Source organism: Terrapene carolina, unplaced genomic scaffold, assembly GCF_002925995.2.
Source record: "Terrapene carolina triunguis isolate 2854851 unplaced genomic scaffold, T_m_triunguis-2.0 Scaffold136, whole genome shotgun sequence".
Taxonomy (NCBI): Eukaryota; Metazoa; Chordata; order Testudines; family Emydidae; genus Terrapene; species Terrapene triunguis.
This window is the reverse complement of record NW_020664487.1, coordinates 5,119,336-5,142,177: the sequence shown is the minus strand read 5'-3', so window position 1 is coordinate 5,142,177 and position 22,842 is coordinate 5,119,336. Positions and strand designations below refer to the sequence as shown.

The following is a 22,842-nucleotide window of genomic DNA, read 5'->3' as shown; positions in this document are numbered from 1 at the left end:
TCCAATCCCAGACTTCTCCTGAGGAGCAACTCCCAGTCATGCTGACGTATGTGGGTATTTTGTGATGCAGAGAAATGCGTCATAAGAACTAGGAAGAGTTTGCTACATGTATGACCAAATTAGGATTTGGGTCTCCTGAGATGAAAAACTAGTGCATTTGTCCAGTGAGTAACAAAGTTTTTCCTTAAATTAGCAGAACCTACAATGCTTGCCTGGGTTCATTTTTACCATCAAGTGGTTTAGGTACCCTTAATGTGAACTTGCCTGATGGGTGATTGAGTTTTATTCTGGTTATGTTACCAGATGTGGATTCTTGAAATAAGCAATATTGATAAGTTGCATTTTTAGACCTTGGCATCTCTTCTGCATCTTAATTTCAGCTGCTAGTTAGATGATATTGTGAAGTTAATTATTAAATATAAAGTGTTTTAAGGAATCTCTTCATTTTATTCTTTTTGTTTACAGCAACAATCATAGCAGTGCATTGTTGGCACAAATGAACTCCAGAAACTAATCTCTGTTCTGTTGTTTTCCATAATAAATATTAATTTGAGATGCCTTCAGAACATTGACTTTTAGTTCTAAACCAAACATATTTAACTTTTTGTAAACAGATTTTAATATCCCAAAACAGTTTCAAGTTTCATCTTTTCTATAATGTAAATAGCTCCATCTGCTGGTAATATACTTTTAATACAGAATACATCTAACTAAAATGTTTACCATTGCCGTAAAGTTTTACGTAAATAATACAAAATATTGTGACTCTGTACTGTATTATAATATAGAGAGAGTTTTTAAATAGTCTTGTCTTTGAAGTCAAGATTTTGATAGGTCAAGATACAATAGTGTTACAAGAACCTCTTAATCAACTTGCTGGTGAAACTGGAAATTGCAACAAAAACTTCACTTACAATAGACTCTAGTGTTGAAAATAATGCATACAAGGACACCAGTGTAGCTTTCTACAGCTAATTGCCCAGGTAAACTTCGATTTTTTTTCCTTCATAATTTAGTTAAGACTGCAAAATTTTTACCAAACTAAAGCCCATTTCTGCAAACACTTATGCACGTGCATAATTGATTTCAGTGGGATTTACTTGTGTCTTAAAGTTAAGCACATATGTGTAAGTGTTTGCAGTATCAGCATCTGATGGCCTGATCCAAACCTCATTGAAGTCAAATCTCAATGGGAGTTTTTTCATGGCCTTCAATAGTCTTTGGTTAAAGCCCTAAAAGTATAGCAATTTGAAAAGGAAGGCATTTGTGTTCAGTAACTAAAAGTCCTTGAAATATTCTCTCTCAGCCAGGCTTTTTGTAAGCACAAGATGGATAGATAGTATGTAATATTTTAGAAAAAAAATCTCTGCTTTTGCTTTTCACAGTTCCACATCTTGATCAGCACTGTGGGGTATTGTACTCTGAACTTGACACATGGGCAGACTTACAACCAAGTGGAATGTCTTATAGAAGCAGAAGTTTAATCCCGATCATTGTAATCATATCTTCATCCCCTCTGGTGATGCACGGGGGTTGCTGTTGCTAATGTACTTGGTTATATTGTGCAGCTCTCCCAGGTTCAGAGCCAACTTTCTAAAAATGGACAGTGTTGTCCTGTACAAGTACTAGACCAGCATGGTAAAGGGAGTGTGAGTCCCAGGGTCATCTCACTGGTTTTTCACCCATGTACAATGCATGATCCATCACAACTGTGGAAACTCTTGGGTTAAATATTTGTGGGCCCAGTTCTGCCATCAGTTTCATACTCATGGAAGCCAGTGGCATTGTGTGGGTGTAACTGAGGGTCAACTTTGGCCTTTTGTATTAATTCGGTGATTAATAACTGTCAAGTAGGGATGGTGGGGAGAGAAACATTAGGTCAAAACCTCTTAAAAATGTCATAATGCCATGAGCTGTACTGAGGCAGCTAAATGATGGTATCAATCAATTTATGAATCACCAACTATCCTTTAGTTAACCCTATTAATTAATAACCATAGCTTTCTGTGCGAGATTGTCAGTATTTTATCTGAAAGGAATCTGAGGATATGGAGGAAATGCCAATAGCTTTTACAGTTCAAGAACTGAAAGTCATTAACACTGGGTTTTCCCAAGTCATCAGACAAAAGCTGCCAAAGGAAACAGGTGGTTGAACCAGAGTGGAATTGGTCGTAAGTGCACAGAAGTAGGAATGCTTCAACACAATTACTTTTGTAAATTTCTTCCGTATAGTCAGTCCCCTTCAGAAAGGGGAAGAATGTAACCTCCGAGTAAGTTGATTATTGGAAAAGTAATCAGAGTCTGAGTGCACAGCGGAAAGGGATGAAGGGCTGGTAGTTAATTATATCTAGCGCTTATTGAGTGCTTTGCATCGGTCAATCTTAGAGCACTTTGCAAAGGCCAGTATCATTCCCTCCTTTTTACAGATGGGGAAACTGGGGCACAGAGCGGGGAAGTGATTTGCTCAAGGTCACCCACCAGGCCAGTGGCAGAGCCAGGAATAGATTCCCAGCTCTCCTGAGCCCCAGTCGAGTGCTCTAGGTGCTAGGCCACATCTTCGTTCTGGGGAACAGAGGGTTAAAGACAGATCCATGCCCCCTAACAGGTATAGTGAAGACAGAAAGAGGAGTGTTAAGTTAATGCAATGTTAGATACCACTGATAGGCCTGTGTTCTTCGAGAGCCTTACCTGTCTTATCAGTATAGCCTTGCTTCACCTGGGAGGAACGTGAAAGTTGGGGAGTGGGAGGTGTCACCCACCTCTGATAATTTGGAGGTGGCCCAAACTATTGAGGTGAGATATAAGGAGATTAGACTTGTGAATTCAGTGCCAGGAAAACTGTGGGTACACAGTGGGACTTGTAAGCCAAAAGAGTAGTGGGCAAGGAGGTGGTCAGTAATGGAGATGTACTAGGGGCTTGGTTCTCTCTGCCACCCTAGCTCCTTTATTGCTCCAGCAGTGTAAAGGGACCGGAAATGGACCCTGGTGTAAGGGGAACTCCGTTGCTGGTGTAGAGCTCTTGAAGTGTCTCTGCTCAGGCCCACTTCCGAGCCTCCAGTTTAGGGGGTTTGCCAGGAATAAGAAGGGGCAAAACCAGAACTCACTCTCCTCCCGCTGTTCTCAGCTGGCAGACAGTCCCTGGGGGGTCATAGCAGCGAAAGTTCGGGCAGCCCTGATGCTGCTGTAATCCATGTTAAAGGCCGGGCACCGCTGAGAATTCAAGAGACACTCAGGTGGCTGAACCCTTCACTCTTCCAACTCCAGAAATTCGGGGCCTCTATATGGATTATATTAGGGGGTAGTCTGCATTACTCAGAGTAGTAGCTGATAACAAAATACGGTGGGGCTGATTTTTCCTGCTGCCTTGCACCTGTCGTTCACCTGTGCAAAGAGCATGTAAAACACCGAGTATTTTACTCTCTGTTTACACTGCTCTAAATGACTACACAAATGCAAGGCCGTGGAGATCAGTCCCTGTACCACTGATACTAGGATTTCCCTAATTTTGTTAAGCATTTCTCTGTCAAGAGTCTGCTTCCCTCCTCAACAGCTAGTGTAGAGTTCACATGACAATCCAGCACTTTAACCCTTTCTCTCATGGAGAAGCCTTTTCTGAGAATGTGAGCTCCTAGTAGCATGGTAGGGAAAATCCTGGTAAGGCAGCACTTTATGGTCATAATGTAAAGAATGCAACATATGACTTAAAACTATTCTTAGACTACAGAGGTGGTAAACTAGGCATTTGGGGTGCTTATCTGCCATTTTTTAATTGAACGTGCTTGTTGGGCACAGCTCAGACTAAGATGCATTCATGTCAAGCAGCACCAGAAGTTCTCTGTAATATTCTCATGAAGCCTGGCTAGTCCCGAAGTTCCCAAACTTTGAGGCATCTCCTGTTCGGGGGCTGCCACGGGGGACAGGAAGGAACCACCCAGCCCTGCTCTGCTCCCAGCTCTGATCCAGCCCTGCCCATGGCCATGGCTCCCAGCTCTGCCCCCAACCTTGGCCCTCTTACCCCGTCCACATTCCCCTCCCCCAGGAGCCACGGCTCTGGGGGCAAGGACAGAGGTAAGGGGAGGTGTGGCCCTAAAAAGTTTGGGGACCACCGGGCTGGTCGTATATTTCCAAGCTTTCAGAGTGTTTGTACCATGATAACTATGAAAAAAGTCAGCTTTAATTTAGCAAAGTTCAGCTCATACAGAGGGAAATGGGCATCTCAAAGTGGATTCCAGATAAATATACACTGGGGCTGTCGATTAATCGTACTTAACTCAAAAAAATTAATCGCGATGAATCGCACTTATAACAATAGAATACCAATTGAAATTTATTAAATATTTTTGAATGTTAAAATCTAATCAACAGATTAACAATTATCCCAATTTACTGTACAAAGCTTAGAACAGGAATTGATGTCACTGATCAAAGACAGGATCTTGTATTCAGTCCCCTCTTGCTTACCTTCTGTGTCCACGGTGTTAGTGTCACCACTGCAAGTGGAACATGTCATCTCCAAGCTGCTTCTGAGTTCTGACACCGCTCACCCTCCCCAGTGCCTAAGAAGAGGCTAAGCAAACCACCCAGGGGTGAGGGTCACCACACCAAAGTCATTGAGGCCTGGGATAAGAGTAGACTGCAGTTGAGACTTAAGCACTCCTATTGTGTGGCACCGCAGAAGTTGGCACCATTGACCCCGGCACCCAGGCAGGTGGCAGTGAGTCCAGAACCTGAGGGAGCATCTTCTACGTCTGTGGCACAATATGGTCCCGAGACCATCTCGGTACTGACCACGCCGGAGGTGCTTGTGGCAGCAAGAGATCTGCTGAGCCTTTCAGTGCCAGTGTTAAAAGGGGTGCAGGAGACCACGCTCTCGGTACCAGCAGACGGGGCGCCAGCAACATCAGTGCAGCGCTTGGTACCATGTCAACCTCCATTGCCTCAAACTGCACGTCCGTTGGTATGGGTGAGGGGAAAGCCTGCAATGTTGGCTGCACTGCATCCTTCTGCAACTCAGCACCGGTCTCAAGCACTGTCAGGAGCAGCCCCTCCTGGGTCAGTGGACGGAGAGTCATCCGACTCTCAATCAGTTTGAGGCCTGTGTTTCCCAGCCATGTGGCAACTCTCACTACTCTCCACTAAGGCACTACTACCCTGCTAAGGAACCTTCGGTGGGAGTACGTTCCAGTGGGTGGTCAGGGAGTCACTGGGGCCCACCACTAGTCCAGTGGCCTTTTTGGAATCTCCCACTGGTTTCTAAGTCAGACATGAGAGGCTCCTGTTCTTTGTCTTTGGAGAGGCATGGGACATCCAGGCACTGCCTGGTTCTGATCCCGGTACTGGGCCCAGTACTGAGCAGCAAGTAGTGCTTTGGGAGGACCCTTTATATTGCTGCTACAATGCGTCTAACCTGTTTTGTTTTTAAATACTTGAACAAAAGCAGAGGGGGAAGTGATCTACAACTCATGTGGCAAATCACAGCTTCCTCCCTGCTCTTCTCCTGGGGAAAGAACTACTGCTGCCCCTTGATAAGCACACATTTTAAAGGTTCAACCTGGTTCTTTATTGCTAAGCTTCTAAGGGCCAGATTCTGCCATTCTGGCTTACGTGGAGTAATACTTTACCCAATGATTTCAATGAGACAGCTCGTGGCCTAAGATACCACTCCACAGGAGTAAGAGAAGGGAATTTGGCCCTAACAGAGTAATAAACAAAGGGGATTAATCTAAATTCCGCATATATCCCAGAGTACTGGACAGTGTAGGAAAGATGTTTTGTATTAAAACAAAGCAACAGCTTTTTGCAAAATCTGAACTTTCAGGGAAAATAACTGTGTGAGGAAACCCAGGAAAATCAGTGTGAAGTGATGTATGTATGACGTTTCTTTAGGAATATGTCAGAAGGATCCTCCACAGGTTAAAGTGCCCCATTTTAAAATGAGTACATTTCTCAGACCTGAAGAAAAGCTCTGTGAATAAGCTCGAAGGCTTGTCTCTCTCACCAACAGAAGTTGGTCCAATAAAAGGTATAACTTCACCCACCTTGTCTCTCTAATATCCTGGGCCAACACGGCTACAACAGCACTGCATACATTTTAAAGGCTTTAACATTTCCCAAGCTCTAGGGACATGGATGATGCATCCAAGAATTAGTGACGGGACAAAGCAGTCTCTCATCTGTAGGTGTCTAGGTTATCTCTCACCCCCAACAGTAATGTTAGAAAGAGATTAGTCTCTCCTGGGTGTTTGGTGGCCTGTGAGAAAACTCCACTTCCTAGAGAACTGGTTTTACATGATCAAAACCACTGCCGTGCTTGGCACTAGTTATTACTCTTGTTGACAGACTCGGCAGAAAGGTCAGGCACTCAAACTAATCTCTCAGCCTTCCAGGTGTGTCTTCAGGTTAGTTTAATGTACATTAGAGGGAACGGGAGGAGATCTTGCACTATCGCAGGCTGTGCTAAATCTATATTGTAGATAAATACAGGTCTTGCATCTCCAGGTCAATCCAGAACTTTTCACCAGTACTAGAGTCAGCGAAGGGAGGCCTGTACCTCCTGGCATAAGGGCATGAGTCACTTTTGGTTTGTTGATCCCTTGAATGTTCATCAGCTGGTGCACTTATCAGTGATTGTGAAACTAGGACACTTTCTTTGTTCCACTACAAAAATCCATTGTGGAAGTTATAATATTGCATCGTGTCAGGAGAGAGAATATGAGAAATAAATCCCTGAACTCCTCAATAACTGCTTCATAAGGCAGGTGATCTGAGTTGTGTGCATTGCCAACAATTCATTCTCAGCTGGTCCTAAAAGGTCTTGCTTTTTAGAACCACATACTGTATATTTGAGCCAGGTCCCACAGATGGGACAACGCTGAATGGCACTCTTTTCCTCTGTGCAAGGAATGTCTCTTTTTAGCCTGACTATAAAAAACCTCTTTAATTATGAACACATATACCAATCTCCTTCTGAGCACTGCTATTTATTTTGCATCAGTTAGTCCATAACATATTATTTATTTCATTTGAGGAGGATGAGTAACTTTATTTATGATCTGCAGATGTTCTAACCCATAATTTGTACCTGTGGGAGAAGACTTCCTTTGACCTCCTCCCCCCACACTCCCAGACATACCATTGGTTCAGGAAAAAAGAAGATTTTGACCCACCTGTATAATTCTCGATCCCTTTCATGACATGTCCCCAAATTTTTGTCCTCTTTTACCTTTAACCATGGACAGGAGTGTTTCTTCTAAAAGCAGCAAAGAGTCCTGTGGCACCTTATAGACTAACAGACATATTGGAGCATGAGCTTTCTAAAGAAATGATTAGGGCAAAATCCCGCCCTTGAGTGCAGCTCCCACTAGAGTCCTCCAAGAGCAAAATTTGGCATTTTGTGCAGATTCATAAATTGCTTTGCAAAGGGTGCTTAAGAGCAATGCAACTACTTCTTCCCTGTGTAATTTCTACTGCCCTTTGGAACTGGAGTCTTGTGGTATCAGGAGATTCACTTTTGGATGGGTGTTTGCCACAGGTGCCGACTTCCATTTTTCCAGGTGGATGCTCTGTCCCCACTCTGCCCTGAGGCTCTGCCCCCTCCCCCAAGGCCCCACCCTCACTCCGCCTCTTCTTGCCCCTGCTCCGCCTCCTCCCCCGAGTGCCTGCTGCCGAACAGCTGATTGGCGGGGCCAACCGAACAGCTGATCGGCGGGTGGCTGGTGAGTGCAGAGCACCCACTATTTTTTTCCATGGCTGTTCCAGTCCCAGGGCATCCACAGAGTTGGTGCCTATGGTGTTTGCATAGATTGACAGAAGTTGTTTTTATATAGTAACTCATCTTCCAAAATCATAGAATCAGAGAATATCAGGGTTGGAAGGGACCTCAGGAGGTCATCTAGTCCAACCCCCTGCTCAAAGCAGAACCAACCCCAACTAAAATGCTTAGATGTTGTATGTTTTCATACTATTAAAGGATTTTTAAATGGAACATGTTGACTTAGCGAAATGGAGGATATTTGAGGGTATCAGTGATAGACCAGCTGTGGTGCAGTGCTTATGCCTCTCTCTCTCTCTCTCTCTCTCTCGGCAATGCTGTTGACTTTAAAACTTCCAGCTGAGAATTTCAAAGCCACTTAGGGGATTTGGAAGTCCTTTTCCCACTGCATTTAAGCTTAGTTTGCAGTCAGCAGGACTCCTCAGACCCTTCAAATTAAGCACATGCATAAGTGCGTGTAGGGCTGCTGCCTAGTTTTTCATGTCTCTCTCCAGACAGAAGCAGATAGTAAGCTGAATCCTGAAGTATTTACTGAGGGAAAACCTCACACAGACATTAACAGGATTTGCTTGGGTGCGGTTTGTGGGGTTTGGCCCATTGGGTGTAGAATTTTAATAAAGTGCATTTTTTTAAATAAATGAAAAACACGCGAGCTTTTTCCCAATTCATGTAGTAATCCGAAGCATATGTCCTAATTTACGTTGGACATTCGCTAGACAAAGCAATTGGGGACAGATGCTGGAACTCATCCTCAGTACAAATGGCACGCTTGAGATCTCCATGTGGACTGGAAGGGGAAAGAAATCTTGGGGCAGCAGAAGAGGCACTCTGACAATGATGGAAAGCCCCAGGAAATAATAATAAATATACCTAGGGGTGTTTTGTGCCATATGAATTATACACAGTCTATTCTATAAGATGCTTGGGGACCAAGTGGTTGTGGGATATAAGGTGCAGCTGATGGATTTTTTGGGACTGTAACTGTTTTATATCATTGCAAACTTTACTTGTTTTAAAATCCATCAGAGAGTTTTAAATCAAAATAAAGAAAATAAAAAATATCCTCGGTGATACCCTCTGATAGGCCCCAATCCTGCACATGCCTAATTTCTCTCATGTGAATAATCTCATTTACTTCCATAGGACTACTCACATGAGTAAAGTTAAGCATGTGCTTAAGTGTTTGCAGGTTCAGAACTTAGTAAAGTCTTTTTTTTTCTTCAAGAACAATTTCACTATGGGCCACAAAGTCCATTAAGTCAACTGTAGCCATCCCATTAACATCAGTTGGTTTTGATCAAGTTCTCTATGAGAAGGTTTGTTACAACTGGAATTGTAATGTGCATAGAAACATTTTAAGACTTGAATTCTACTTCCTTATGAGCAAATAAAACTCTATATGCACTTTAATATTCTCTCTATATGATTTGTTTTATCTATCTTTTATTTTCCCCTCATTCTTAGGTGAACGAAATTTACCACGATGAATCCCTTGGTGTCCACATAAATGTGGTGCTGGTGCGAATGATAATGCTGGGATATGCAAAGGTAAAAAGGCATTTCAATGAGTTCTGCATCTTAATCTTCACAATTATATTTCAGTGTCAGTTAATTTGGGGCTGGTGGGTGCTGCTGGACTGGCAGCAGTGGAGACGGGGGTCCTGCACCGCAGGCAGTAGCAAGGCAGTTTCTGAGAGCTACTTCTCCTGTTTGCCTCCGCCCAAATCTGGTGAATGCTCTTCTCTGAGGCTGCGTACAAGAGCACCTGTTGTGATGCTGACACAACTGTCCTTGGTGCCCCTTCCTGACTCATTTCTCACCAAACGCCAACAGCTGGAAGATGAGGGTAACTTTTTGTCTCTACCAAGCTGGGAGGATATAAGCCAATGAAATGCTCCTTATGAAGTATATCCTTCTCCTATGATACCAATCCGCTTTGTTTAAATTCTGCTTCATGCTACATATGCTGGGCTTGATTTGACCTACATGGTGCTGGGGGTTTTAGTCTGCATCCTCCTTAATACTTGGGTGGCAGCTATGACTGAAGAGATATGCCCCCAGGAGAGAACAGTCTTTATGGGAGCCCAGCTGCATGGGAGATTCTCCTAATATGTGTTCTGTCTATGTCCTTCCCTTGCCAGTGCCACCTACTTTAGGGATGGGCACAAGAGCGCCCTTGACAGAATGGGGTGCAGATGCCTTGTACCATTGCAAACCCCCTCTGGGCAGACTTTGTTTCATCAGAGTCTGCCGCCCGAGTGTGATGGGGTGGACTACGACCAGAGGCCCCCTGCTGGAGGCCTCAGGGACCTGCCACACCCATCCCAGAAAAGGAGCAGTGGAGCGAAGTCCTCTGAGCAGCCTAGAGAGACGGGGGAGGCCAATCAGGAGGAGTCTGCAAAAGGCTATCCAATCAGAGAGGCTGTAGGGAGTAACCAATCAGGACCCAGGAGGGCCATATGAAAAGGAGCTGCAGAGCCAGAGACAGTCCCTGGCTGGGCAGAGGGAACTGCAGCACCATGGACAGCTCAGTGCTGGCAGGGACTGGGGGAGCGAGAAAGAGCTCCTGGCTGACTGCTGGGCCTGAACACAGAGGAGCCCTGAGCCAAGGGTGAAGCATCAGTGAAGGCTGGGGCTACGGGGAAGTGGCCCAGGGAACTGAAAACAGTTTAGTTAACAGGACACGGTGGCGCATGGCTGCTATTCTTAGGGTCCCTTGGCTGGGACCCAGAGTAGTGTGTAGGCCTGGGTCCCCCGCCTCCCATAGGCAACTGGGGAAGTGGCCTATAATCGGACAGTGATAAACCCCTAGAAGGGGAACTGATCTGTTAAGTGGCCCAGGTGCAGAGCTGTGGCCAGAACAGACCAAGAGGGGAAAACCATTGCCTCCAGGGAGGAAGCCCTCAGGGTATGGCCCAACACCAGAGCTGGGACTGTTTAAAGACTGCAGAGACACACTCGACCAGAAGGGGCACGTGCAAGATGTAGGGCAAAAGGCTGGCATGAGCTGGGGAGGAGTGAAAAGAGTGATTGCTCAGTGCTCAGAGAGGAGCTCCTTGAGGGCTTGTCCAAATGGTGTGTGACGAGCCAGACTGTGAATCTACAGCACACTAGCTTGCCGCATACTAACTCGGTGTCTGGCCCTTGCTGTAGTGCACTAAAAGCTCCAAGGTGCTCTTTGATACACTACAGAACTTTTAGTGCACTGTAGCACGGTCCAAATGGTGAGTTAGTGCATAACAAGCTAGTGTGCCATAGGTTTGCACCAGGGGTTGCCATTCACTAACTCACCTCATTGGCAAACCTTAAGAGAAAATAATTGTTTTAAATGTCCTGACGCCAAGTTCAGGGAATGCACCACTAAGCTCTTGATTCTAATTTATTACTCTCTTCTAGTCCGTCAGCTTGATTGAAAGGGGAAACCCCTCAAGAAGCCTGGAGAATGTTTGCCGCTGGGCCTACCAGCAACAGAAGTCGGATCCCAATCATTCTGAGCACCATGATCATGCCATTTTTTTAACCAGGCAAGATTTTGGGCCTGCTGGTATGCAAGGTAAAGCAACCAGTCTGTAGCAGAATTATTTGTTTTTTAATAATGCATGAAAGAAAGGGAAAAGATTTGAAAGTTGTGTTAATTGATCTTAAAAAAAAAAAAGAGCATAGGTTATGATTCAGCAAAGCACTTAAGCAAGTGTTTAACTTGAGCGTGTGCCTAAGTCAATCCCTGTTCAGAAAAGCATGTACAGAAGTGTAAGCATGCTCTATTGTGGAGCCGGCTAGTTGTTCATCTAGTCTTCAGCAATGGCCAAGGCTAGATTCTTCAGAGGAAGGTATAAAACCCTCAAATTGCTGAGTGTGCACTACTGTACCATGGGGAGAAATTACTTCCTGATTTCATCTGATCACTTTGTGTCCTGAAAAATGAGGAATGATAGCCCTTGTCAAACTGGAGCATGGTAAAGTTACTCTCCAACGAGTTTTCAGTTTCTAGTAAATAGCAATCCACTTGCTGGATGTGGAAAAACAGGAAATCTTAATGCACTTTGCATTTAGCTTTGTTTTTTGTTGTCGTGTCATTAACTGTAGAAGCCTTTTTATAGACTACCTGTCAATGAGTTAATGCATGGGCTGGTTTTCATTATTCCTCTAGGAGCTAACAGTCGAGGTAATTGGCAGTAAAATGGCAGTATAGGATTTAATCCACGTGACTGCTAGTAACTAGAAGTCATGATGAGAAGACCTGAAAATGTGCCACTCTGTGTAACTGTGATGAATTTGTCTCTTCTTCCCTCAGTCTATGTGCACTGATAATGCAGAAGCTTTTCTCGAACTTTCGATCCAGTCCAAGCATTCATTGATACCTCTTGCACTGTAGTCAGCACTAGAGCTGGGTGAAGGGTTTTTAGCAGAGTAATTTATTCAAGGCCAGAATATGAGTGGTCCTGGGGTGGCTGCGTGGGACAAGCAAGAAGTTCCTTGTCCCCCTTGAATGCTGCTCAAGGACCACTCACAGTAGCAGTCCCTGTGCTGCCTGTGGTCTGGGGAGCATGTGTTCTGCTTGTTTTCTGCTGTCCACTGGGGAGCTGAAAGCTAAAAAAGGGTGTGGAAAAGGCGGGGGCATGGACTGCCTGTAGCACTGGCCTGTGGAGCTGTACTCCAGCAAAGGAAAGAAGCCATCTGCACCATGCCAGGGCACAGTATTTCTAGTGCCCTTCCTGGCCTGGGGCATTTCCTCACAACAGCTGTGCAGCCGAGTTGCTTAGAAGCCACAAAGAGGCTGGCAGTAAACTTTGCCTTTTGACAAATTGTCTGCTGACAGATCGTGAAATTCTCAAGCAGGCTGCTTGTTTGATCTATTTTATTAATTTCTTCAGTGAATAACTCTTGAAAGAGTTGTGAAAAGATAGGCAATTCCATATCGTGGAGGATTTTGAGGCTTCAAAAATTTGGCTTCATTCGTATTTGGAATGAAAACCGCCCTTTTTGAAATGCTCTGCACAAGGGAATGGAGACTTGGCTCTGGGTCAGGCTGCCCTGGTGTATCCAGGCTCCTGCCTCCCCACGGAGCCAGGCAGACAAGCTGGCTGGAAATCAGGCACTTTCAGGCAGGGTAACATCAGAACCAGGCCTGGGTTTTGTCGCAACGTCATTGAAATGGAACAGTCTCCACAGAATGTGTCCATTTCACCAGATTGGCATTGTCTGACAGGAAAATGTTCCATTGGAGAATTCCCAACAAGCTCTGATTCTTGCTTGGCAGACTGTTTAAATGGTAATATTGTGAATTTTGTAACCAGATACACACTTTGCACTGCTTCAATTAGCTACTGTAGATAAGTCACCTGGTGGTATTTCTGTTCCCCAGTTGGTTGACGCACATAACTGACTGAGCAAGTTTTAAGTTGTGCATTGCATTGTAAATAGTGTGAATTGTGAATTTTACACTTGAATACCAATGAGAAATATGATCCCTGTTGCTTAGGCCTTGCATGTGTGAGAAATTTGCATTGGTTTAACTTAAATTGGGTTTTGAACTAATTTAGTTAAAACAGTGCAAACCCCTGTAAGACACTCATATTCCAGTTTAACATCAATACCACCTTAAGCTAAATGGTAACAAACAACACTTAAATAGAAATAAGATTTTCCATGGTGGGGTTTGCATCAGTTCAACTAAATCTGTTTAAAATCACTCCTCAAGTTAACAGTGCAACTTTCTCTTGTAGACAAGGTATTAGTTACATATGTTAACCAGTCATGGAGCAAGAACAACTTCATGTGGTTTATGTAATTGACCACTGTGGTGTCAATTGTACATTCCTTTGTAAAATTCACATTATCGGCTACCACAAACCCATATGAGTTGAAATACACTTCCAGTACCCATGAAAAATGCTCAACTTGAGAAACGATTGGCTTTATTTTCAAAGGAGCTGAACATCTGCCCTTCTTCTTAGTTGGAGTTGAGTGCTCACCACTTCTCCCGACCAAGACTAAGGTGTCTCAAGTCAGACTCCCCCAAACCGGAAGACCCAAAACTAATAGGTGCTTTTGAAAAAATTGACCTAAGTGTGTACGCCTATCCTAATAGATGAAGGTGGAGATTTTCTCCCTTGAGGAAGACTTCAGATGTTGTTGACAAAAAGACAGACAACACGAAAAAGGACCTAGACTAAAATTGAAAATACTAATATCAGCATGACAGAAAAATGCTATTACTGAAAACTTTACCTCCAAGTTAGACTGGAACATCATTTCATGAATTTTGGTGGTAAAAATGTAAGTGTCTAGAGAACAATGTAGATTGCTAATAAACCAGGCATGGCTTTTAGGTTTGTCACAGCAATTTAATCTGTGTGGTAGTCATTTTAATGAGAAAAGCTGCTTTAAAGTGGGTGGAGAAATTGGACATCAAGACAATAACTACAAAGAAATCCAAGACCATCGCATTCCAAAGGAAGTTCATCAACCTCCTCTCCCACTCAGATAGAGATGGACGTTTGCAGCTGACCTAGCCTCATCTTGCAGCAGGGAAGCATATAGCTAACTACTCCTTCATGATGGGTTTTTATAGGCAAAAACAGTCAATCTTATGGGTATCTAATAAAAAAAAATTAAAGGAAACAAACCCAAACTGTATTGCTCTCAACAGGATACGCTCCCGTCACTGGCATGTGTCACCCTGTAAGAAGCTGCACTCTCAACCATGAGGATGGGTTTTCTTCAGCTTTTGTTGTTGCCCATGAAACTGGTCATGTGTAAGTCTTACTATTACAACCTGAGCAACATAAAGCACGGGGTTTATTCTCCTGCTTGCACAACACAGTTTTTTCTCATGTGGGCTATGTGCATGGCAAATCTCCTTATATTTCTTATTCCTTTGGCATTCACAGGAGCTTTAATCAATGAAGAAGTAAATGCGGGGCAAAATCTTACCTTGTAAAATTCCATGTGGTGGATTTTTATATCTAAGTCAAAAATGGAAAGCATTGGAATACTGTCTTGATGCATTGCATTCAACAGTGTCAAGAGATACGGACTTCTACCTGTTGCTTCACTAAATGCTATTGTATATTTATCAGATGTGGCATGTTTCGGGGAATTAAGTCTGGAATGGTTCGTTCAACAAAATACCTCCTTTAGCCGGCTGGATGAATTAATGTCACTGAGGGTCTGATTTTTAAAATTAGTAGACCAGGTTCCTCACTCATATGGTAAATGAGTGTGCAAAAGTGGACACATGAATTTGTGAACAAGTGGTCCTCTGTTTGTGATAAATGGAGATTTATCTCTATTTGCCTATTTTTCTTAATATCAAGAAGATAAGCCTGGATCATCCTAAATGTAGGGTTTGTCTACGCATGGAGTTATTCAGGAATAGCTATTCCATTGTGGCTTAACTAAACTGGAATAGCATACTCTTATTCCAGAATAAGCATGTCCACACATGGGTTACTGAGGAATATTTACTTTGCTTTAAATTCACAGCCTACCTTAATCTGAATTAACTTTCAAGTGTAGATAAGCCCTTTGGTTTCTGTTCAGTTAATTAAAAATAAAATCAGTGAAGAGATGCATTAAAGAAACAATCTTTCAGGAGCTCTTTAATGTCCATCCATGTGTATTTTGTCATTAGTACAGAGTCCCACTTAATGGTATTTGTAGGACGTGAAAACTAAATCCCCTTTTAACAAAACTATGGAAAGTGTGAATTGTTTAAACCCCGTCCCCCCATCCTTTTTTTGGTAGGAATAACACCGATTTTGTTGCTGCTCTTTGTTTCAGGCTGGGAATGGAGCATGACGGGCAAGGGAACAGATGTGGGGATGAGACGGCTATGGGGAGTGTCATGGCTCCTTTGGTGCAGGCTGCATTTCATCGTTACCACTGGTCCCGGTGCAGTGGCCAAGAACTCAAAAGATACATACAGTAAGGACCTGTTGGTGTCTAGTGTAGTTATCCATGAAATAGCACTTTGTGCCGTCAGCTCACATGCTTCCTTCCACTGTACTCAGCAGAGGAGAGAGAGAGGGAAATCCCAGCACATACCACCAGGGAGCAACATGATCCCCTGACCCCTGCGAGCTGCAAAAGCTCCTTTCCGCAAGCACAAGTGGAATTGGGGCTTCTGAGGTTTTGGAGAGATGTCAGGCTACTGGAAGGATGGAGCAACTCTGCGTGGTTGATATGCTTATTGCAATGCCATCTTCCCCCTTGAATGGCATAGCGGGGGCTAAGAGCACATGGCTAATGGCAGCATGGCTGTCGAGGGAGTGTGCTGCATCCTCTCTGCTGACTTGCCAGAGATTCAGTGCCTTTTCTGCCCTTTAGATCCTTTCTGTGCTGGGGAGAGGAGTAACAGGCCTATAGTTGTGTATAAGTAAGTGGATTTGAGATGGATTCATGCTCATGATTTGTACATTTAAATAGGAATTCAATCTTAAAATGCACCACCGCAAATGAATACTCCTGCACTTTAACAGAACACCAGCAACCAAAACAACAGTTGCATTTCAAGGTACAAAAAAAAAGTCACTTTCCAAATCTCCTTTCTGGCAGCCACATCGCTTCCATCTTAACTTTTTTAAAGAAGTTCTAAGTCAGCAGCAACAGTTCCTCATATAGGGCCAGATCCAAAACCACTGAAATCAGTGGGAATCTTTCCAGTGACTTTAGTGGACTTTGGATCAGGCTCCTAGATTTTGCAAACTCTGAAATTCTAGTGAATACAAAACTCCCTTTGACTCAGTGGGAGTTTGTGTATTTGAAATGATGGCAGGATGGAGCCCTGAAAGCAGAAAAGGGGAATTGCAAAATGGCTGGAGAAAGAGGAAAATCTTTAAATCTGTATATATATGAATATATATAAAAGCACAGCAGGATGGAGAGTGATTTTATTGCCATTTTAACATTTTTTCCTTATCCTCCTACTGTTGCATACCTGAGACCTCTCACAATTTCCATTCAGTCCTGACTCGCAGATCTAAATGAGTGTTGCCTGAGAGAGAACTGGATAAGGGCTTCACAAACTGCTCTGTTCTTCACAAACACATCTCACCTGAGACATGACAAACTCACAAACCAAATATATCTTACAGATATTTATCTATAAAGAATAACATGTAAGGTATCTACAGAAAGCTTGTAACTTGTCAAGATTCATAATCATTGAGAGATGTAGGTACGGGTAATATTTAAGGAACAATGTATTTACACTGGCAGTATGCTTTATGGACTTGGGAGTAAAAAATGAGTCACCAGGGGATAATGTGTTGTGGTGATGGCCCATTCAGGCAGGAGAGAGTTATCACCCCAGCCTGTTTAGCTGGTGATGCAGTGCAAGGCTCAATTGTTTTCCCTTGCACAATACTAGGACTTTTGATGAGAAACCATTGGAGGCCACTTCAAACAATCAGAACCACTTGGAGATTTAAAAAAAGGAACTTTACAACAAGACTGGGGTTGGCCCTGTCTGTGAATAGAAACTAAAGGCTGCTTTTAGTATAATACAGAGTCAAAGCTCTCTGTATCCATTCACTGAGGAAACCCATTCTGGAGCAGGGATGTTTTCATGAAAGTTTGAATCCTGGTTCTTGGGGAACCAACCATTTCTGGGAGGAAAACCTTCTTTATGAGGTGAGAAAGGTAATTATTAGTGTAGACCCAGGTTTACATTTTATGATTTTGTTTTCTGTTGTAACCATTTGTTTCCACCACTTTCTCTGATTTCTAATTAAACCTTTAGTCTTTCTTAAATAAACCTACTTTTGTTTTGTTTTAAGTGCTCGCAAGTGCTGTGTGGCTTACAGCAGCAGTTGTTTATGGTAAACTGGGATACACTACTCCCTTCAGGGCAAAGGATTTGGGATTTCTGTGAGTAGGCGGTGTCAGGGGCTGGATATCACAGGGGAATGTTTCAAAGGGACTTGAGGACTGGGATGCACCTCTTGTTAACCTGCAAGGCAAAGACCTAGCCCAGAGGAGAGTGCTTGAAAGGCTGGTAGTGTTAGGGAGCTAACTCCCAGCCATGCCCAAGCAAGACTCCCTCATGCTGAAAACAGGGTAACAAGGATACTCCCATTCCTGGGTACCCCGAGAACCATCACAATATTATCCCCTGTCCTGTGTTGTGGTGAACACACATTCTAATGGATGAGAGCAAGCAAAAATAACTATGTTGGTCAGAAAATATCACTGAGTATTCTCATGGGCTTTCTGTGTTTCTCTTCCCACAGCTCCTATGACTGTCTCCTTGATGACCCCTTTGAACACGATTGGCCCAAACTTCCTGAACTGCCAGGAATCAATTATTCCATGGATGAACAATGCCGCTTTGATTTTGGTGTTGGTTACAAAATGTGCACAGCGGTATGTCCGCAGTGGTTGTTCTAAAGATTAAAATCATTTTATCTAGTTGCTTTCGACCCTTTTCAGTAGCCATAATTTTTTTTTTTTGAGGGATGCAAGAGGCTGAGAGTATTGAAACAGCGTAAAGGTGTGAAGTGCCAGTAAAATGTGTATCCAGACTCATTTAGGACCACTCCGGGGTTTCATGAAAATGTAGGAGCCTATAGTGCATAGTTTTACCAAAACTGATAGTAATTCTCATGGAGGAACATCAGTGTGGTGTGTTTAAATAGTGGTAGTATTGTAGTCAACTTAGTTTTAACCAGTGAAATGGTTTAGTGAAATCTGGTGATGGTTAATGCCCTGATAGCTGCTATGAACAGTATCAATAACATGATTGTTAATTTCGTTTAATAAATGTCTTGGTCTTGTTAATACATTTCAGTTTCGAACCTTTGACCCATGTAAGCAGCTGTGGTGTAGCCATCCAGATAATCCATACTTCTGTAAAACTAAGAAAGGGCCTCCACTCGATGGCACAGAATGTGCCCCAGGGAAAGTGAGTATATTATGTTTTCAGTATCTTTTTATTTTAAAATGTCAGGATAGATCTCGTTTGGGGGCTTAATCCCAGAAGTTCCTGACTTCAGTGGGAAGAATGAGGCCAAGGTCATGAAGGAGGAGGAACTATACAATGTGCACGGTTCAGGGCTCATCTTAGGAGCAAGTCAGAGTGTGGTGTACTTTATGAAATGGTGTTGGAAGCCAGAAGATCGAAGCCCAGCCTTAGAGCTAACCTTGCATCAGTGCCATCTTGTGGGCTTTGCGTTATGTTTTTGGAGTCGTTTCATCTGAAAACTGCCCAGAAAGTAGCAGTGGGAAACCACTGTAGCAGACTTTGCCCTTACTCTAGGATTGAAGTAGTTACTCTTAAATGCTTGGTGCTTGCGGTCCAGACATCCTGTGGCTAACGGACTACTAATGTGCCTGGATTAACTGTTTTTCTTTTAATATCTCCAGTGGTGGGTCCCTGCTTTTAACTCTCATTTTTAATTAGCAGCTAACATGCCTATAAATATTTGTTTAGCAAATTCTGTGTACTTTGAGATACAGAGAAGCTGCTTATGCCATCCAAATATGCCATAGCCAACAGCAAAAAGTGCACTGTCGGATGACTAACCCTCTATCTGAGTGTAAATGGACATTAGAAACAGTACAGTATGAGCAAAAGGTCCTATGCTGCTCTTTGGCACTGTATCTTGCACACACAAAAATTAAAATGCGGGTGCTGAATGGAGGCAGGCTGGGATTGAGCCAAAAAGAAACAGTCTCTCCAATCAGGTTAATTAAGGGCTGGATTGTATCCAGCTTTACGTGCTGGAGGAAGCACTGGAATGGGTTACCTAGGGAGGTGGTGGAATCTCCTTCCTTAGAGGTTTTTAAGGCCCGGCTTGACAAAGCCCTGGCTGGGATGATTTAGTTGGGGATTGGTCCTGCTTTGAGCAAGGGGTTGGACTAGATGACCTCCTGAGGTCCCTTCCAACCCTGATATTCTATGATCCTAAGCAGGCGTACAGCGCACGCACACTGCCCTGCACTGCCTACCTGTATTGTGCGTCACAGCACAAAGGGTGAGCAGCCTCCACAGGTCTGCTACTCCCCTCCTCCTCAACCCTGTTCCTCCACCAGAGAATTGTGAGTCTGAGGCCTAGTCTGTGCCTAGGGCAGTGCATCTACAAGCTGCCCTTTACTATGGGTGATAGTTATAGTAAAATCTAGCCCTGAGCATTGTTCGTCATGTTACTGTAATTCCACTTTTTTATTTCTCGCCCGGTTCTCCTCAGTGGTGCTATAAAGGTCACTGTATGTGGAAGAATGCTAACCAGCTGAAACAGGATGGCAACTGGGGATCCTGGACAAAGTTTGGCTCCTGCTCACGGACCTGTGGTACCGGCGTTCGCTTCAGAACACGCCAGTGCAACAATCCAATGTAAGTCCGGAAGTCTCTAATGAACTGGCATTTCCCATTGGTCTGGAGTTTTTATATGTGTAGGATACAGCGTGAATGACATTCACACCTGGGCAAAGGGACTGCCACAGTTCTGCAGTGCAGCAGAAGTGCAGCGGTTTTATGGCACATTGCGTGGTGGACACCTGCAGATTGGGCACACAGGGACGCCACACACCTGAACTCGGTGGAGCTGGGCTCCATGCCAGTTCTGCACACAAGACATTGGGTGGAGCATTGTGGGGAGGGCATAGGGAGTGACAGGGTTGTGGCTACTGGGTCTGAGATTACCTGGAGCTTTGTACAGAGGGTGCGCGGGGGGGCGCTTCTGCTATTCCAGTGATTTGTACGGGCACCATAGAGGGGCTATAAAGCTACAACAGACCCCATGCAAAGAACTGGATGTTTTATTCCATTGACTCTAACCCCCCTGCAGCCGGACTCTTTGCGGGGGGTTGGGAGGATGGGATCATCTTTGGAGAATTCTAGAATTTCCGAAAACATCTACATGATATTAGGAAATGTAAAAGCATGGAGAGAAGCTGGAGTATGGCAGCTACAGCCTGAAAGACCTATTCTTAGATGACACCTAATGCAAGAATTTTCACTGTGTTTCAGTGACATTATCTGATTATAAATCAACCATTACCGGTGCGCGCACACCATTGCATCTGAAAAAGTTCCTGCTTGGGCATGCACATGGGCTGACTGCATGTCTAGTTACCCGATCAGCACACACACATGTTGCTTTGCAAGTGCAAATGCATAGCTTTGCAATTTATTTGTTCTCCCAGTGTTTTTACAAGCTCACCCATTCCACCTGCCTTTGACAATTTGGCCCTGAAAAATAATATTAACCCTTTGTTGTGGGAAGCTCCTCTGCTCTTGCTGTAGCTGTTTTTCACTAGTGCATTCCATCAGAAAATCTCCACTCCTGCGGTTCAAGGATTTTAAAAGCCTTTTAAACATTTTTCCCCCTTAGGCCAGTCAATGGTGGTCAAGATTGCGCCAGTGTCAATTTTGAGTATCAGCTTTGCAATACAGAAGAATGTCCAAAGCACTTTGAGGACTTCAGAGCACAGCAGTGTCAGCAGCGTAATTCCCATTTTGAACATCAGAAGAGCAAACACCACTGGCTGCCCTATGAGCACCCTGATGGTAAGTGAAATTACACTTTTGTGTTTAAACCCCATCGCCTGCAGGGATCTCGTTCTACTGTACAGCACATGGGGATTTGAAGGTGGTGTTGGGACGCTGCCACTTCCAGAAATAAGAAGTGTTAAAATGCAAGGAGGTGAGAATAAAAAGAGGAAAAATGATGGTCCAGAATGAAGTGATGATGGGTGCAACCACAGTGACACTGCTGTAACCCCTCAGCCTACCCCCACCTTTCCCCTTGGTATGGATTTGATTCTGCACAGTGCTGAAGGCTCTGAGCTCCTGCTGTGCGAGCCAGTGGGAATTGATTGCACTCAGCACAAGCCCGGTTAGGGTTAGGGTGTGACAGGGCTCTTCCTAGCACCGATGTGCCTCCCTCCCTCCCATCTACCGGAGAGTGACAGGTTGTCTAACCATTGCTGCTGCTCTCGTCCACTGCAGCTAAAATGAACAAATGTGCTGTCCTAATGGCATTGCTTTAACATCTCTTCAGTATTTTTTCCACTTTTCTATACTCCCCCAACCGGAGCCTAGCAGACCTTGTCTATTATTAACACCAGTTAATCTTTCCCCTTTTGGTTAACTATAGTGAACAATGGCAGATGCAAATATAAATATTGGATTGCCAGACCAGCAAAAGGTACCACAGAACTCTCTGGGTTGCTGTCAAAATTGCTGTCGTTTTGTTCTATGTGTTTTATCTCATAGAATACAGTTTTATAGTATTTTTAATATGAAATTAGATGGCATGATGTAGAGATATGGTTTGGGCTGGGGGTTTCAAAGGAACCTAAGGGAGTTAGGTGCTCTTTTGAAAGTCCTGGCCCAGCAATATCTTATTCTGACCCTGGCTTTCAGTTGGGATCAGAGCGGATAGCTGCTTTTGGAATAGTTTCAGGCCCAGTTCTGTGCAATCCTTTCAAAGGGAGTTGATTTCCATGAGAATTGAGGGTGCGTAGCCTCTCAAAGGACTAGGAACATTACGCATTTGAAAGCTAATAATAATAATGAGTGTACCTCAAGCGGAGAATTGAGCACCAAGCGTCTGAATTCAGGCACAAGGTTTCACAGCTAAGGCTCCTTTTTATTTATACCATACAGCATTCCTGTTGTTACGGATTTAAAACTTTGTGGGGTTTGGTTGTTTTCTAAAGCATGTTTGGGTTATTGAAATACACACAGTTAACACTATTTCCCTGTTATTCAGCCAACAAAAGATGCCACTTATACTGCCAGTCCAAAGAAACTGGAGACATTGCTTATATGAAACAACTGGCACATGACGGGACTCGCTGTTCTTATAAAGATCCATACAGCATTTGTGTGCGTGGAGAGTGTGTGGTGAGTGACATTTACTTCTGGTGGTTTTGCTGATTATCCAACAAGGCTGTACAATCATAATTAGAGCTGGCCAAATACTGTAGTATTCAGCAAACCACATATGACACGGATTTTATGAACATGAAACGTTCACCAAATCATATTTTCCAGGATCCCCCAATTTTAATTAAAATCATAGTTCTACTACAGGTTTATTTCTTACAAATACTGTCATTGT

At 43.7% G+C, this 22,842-nt stretch overlaps 1 protein-coding gene across 1 annotated transcript in view; it reads left to right on the top strand.

The window, feature by feature from the left end:
* ADAMTS3 (ADAM metallopeptidase with thrombospondin type 1 motif 3) overlaps positions 1-22,842 on the top strand; it is a 180,957-nt gene that overhangs the window by 132,833 nt on the left and 25,282 nt on the right. Inside the window, 9 exon segments of the mRNA XM_029911915.1 lie at positions 9,236-9,319; positions 11,168-11,324; positions 14,424-14,529; positions 15,557-15,700; positions 18,007-18,139; positions 18,564-18,677; positions 19,963-20,108; positions 21,109-21,284; positions 22,492-22,625. Coding sequence (XP_029767775.1) covers positions 9,236-9,319; positions 11,168-11,324; positions 14,424-14,529; positions 15,557-15,700; positions 18,007-18,139; positions 18,564-18,677; positions 19,963-20,108; positions 21,109-21,284; positions 22,492-22,625 — 1,194 coding nt within the window.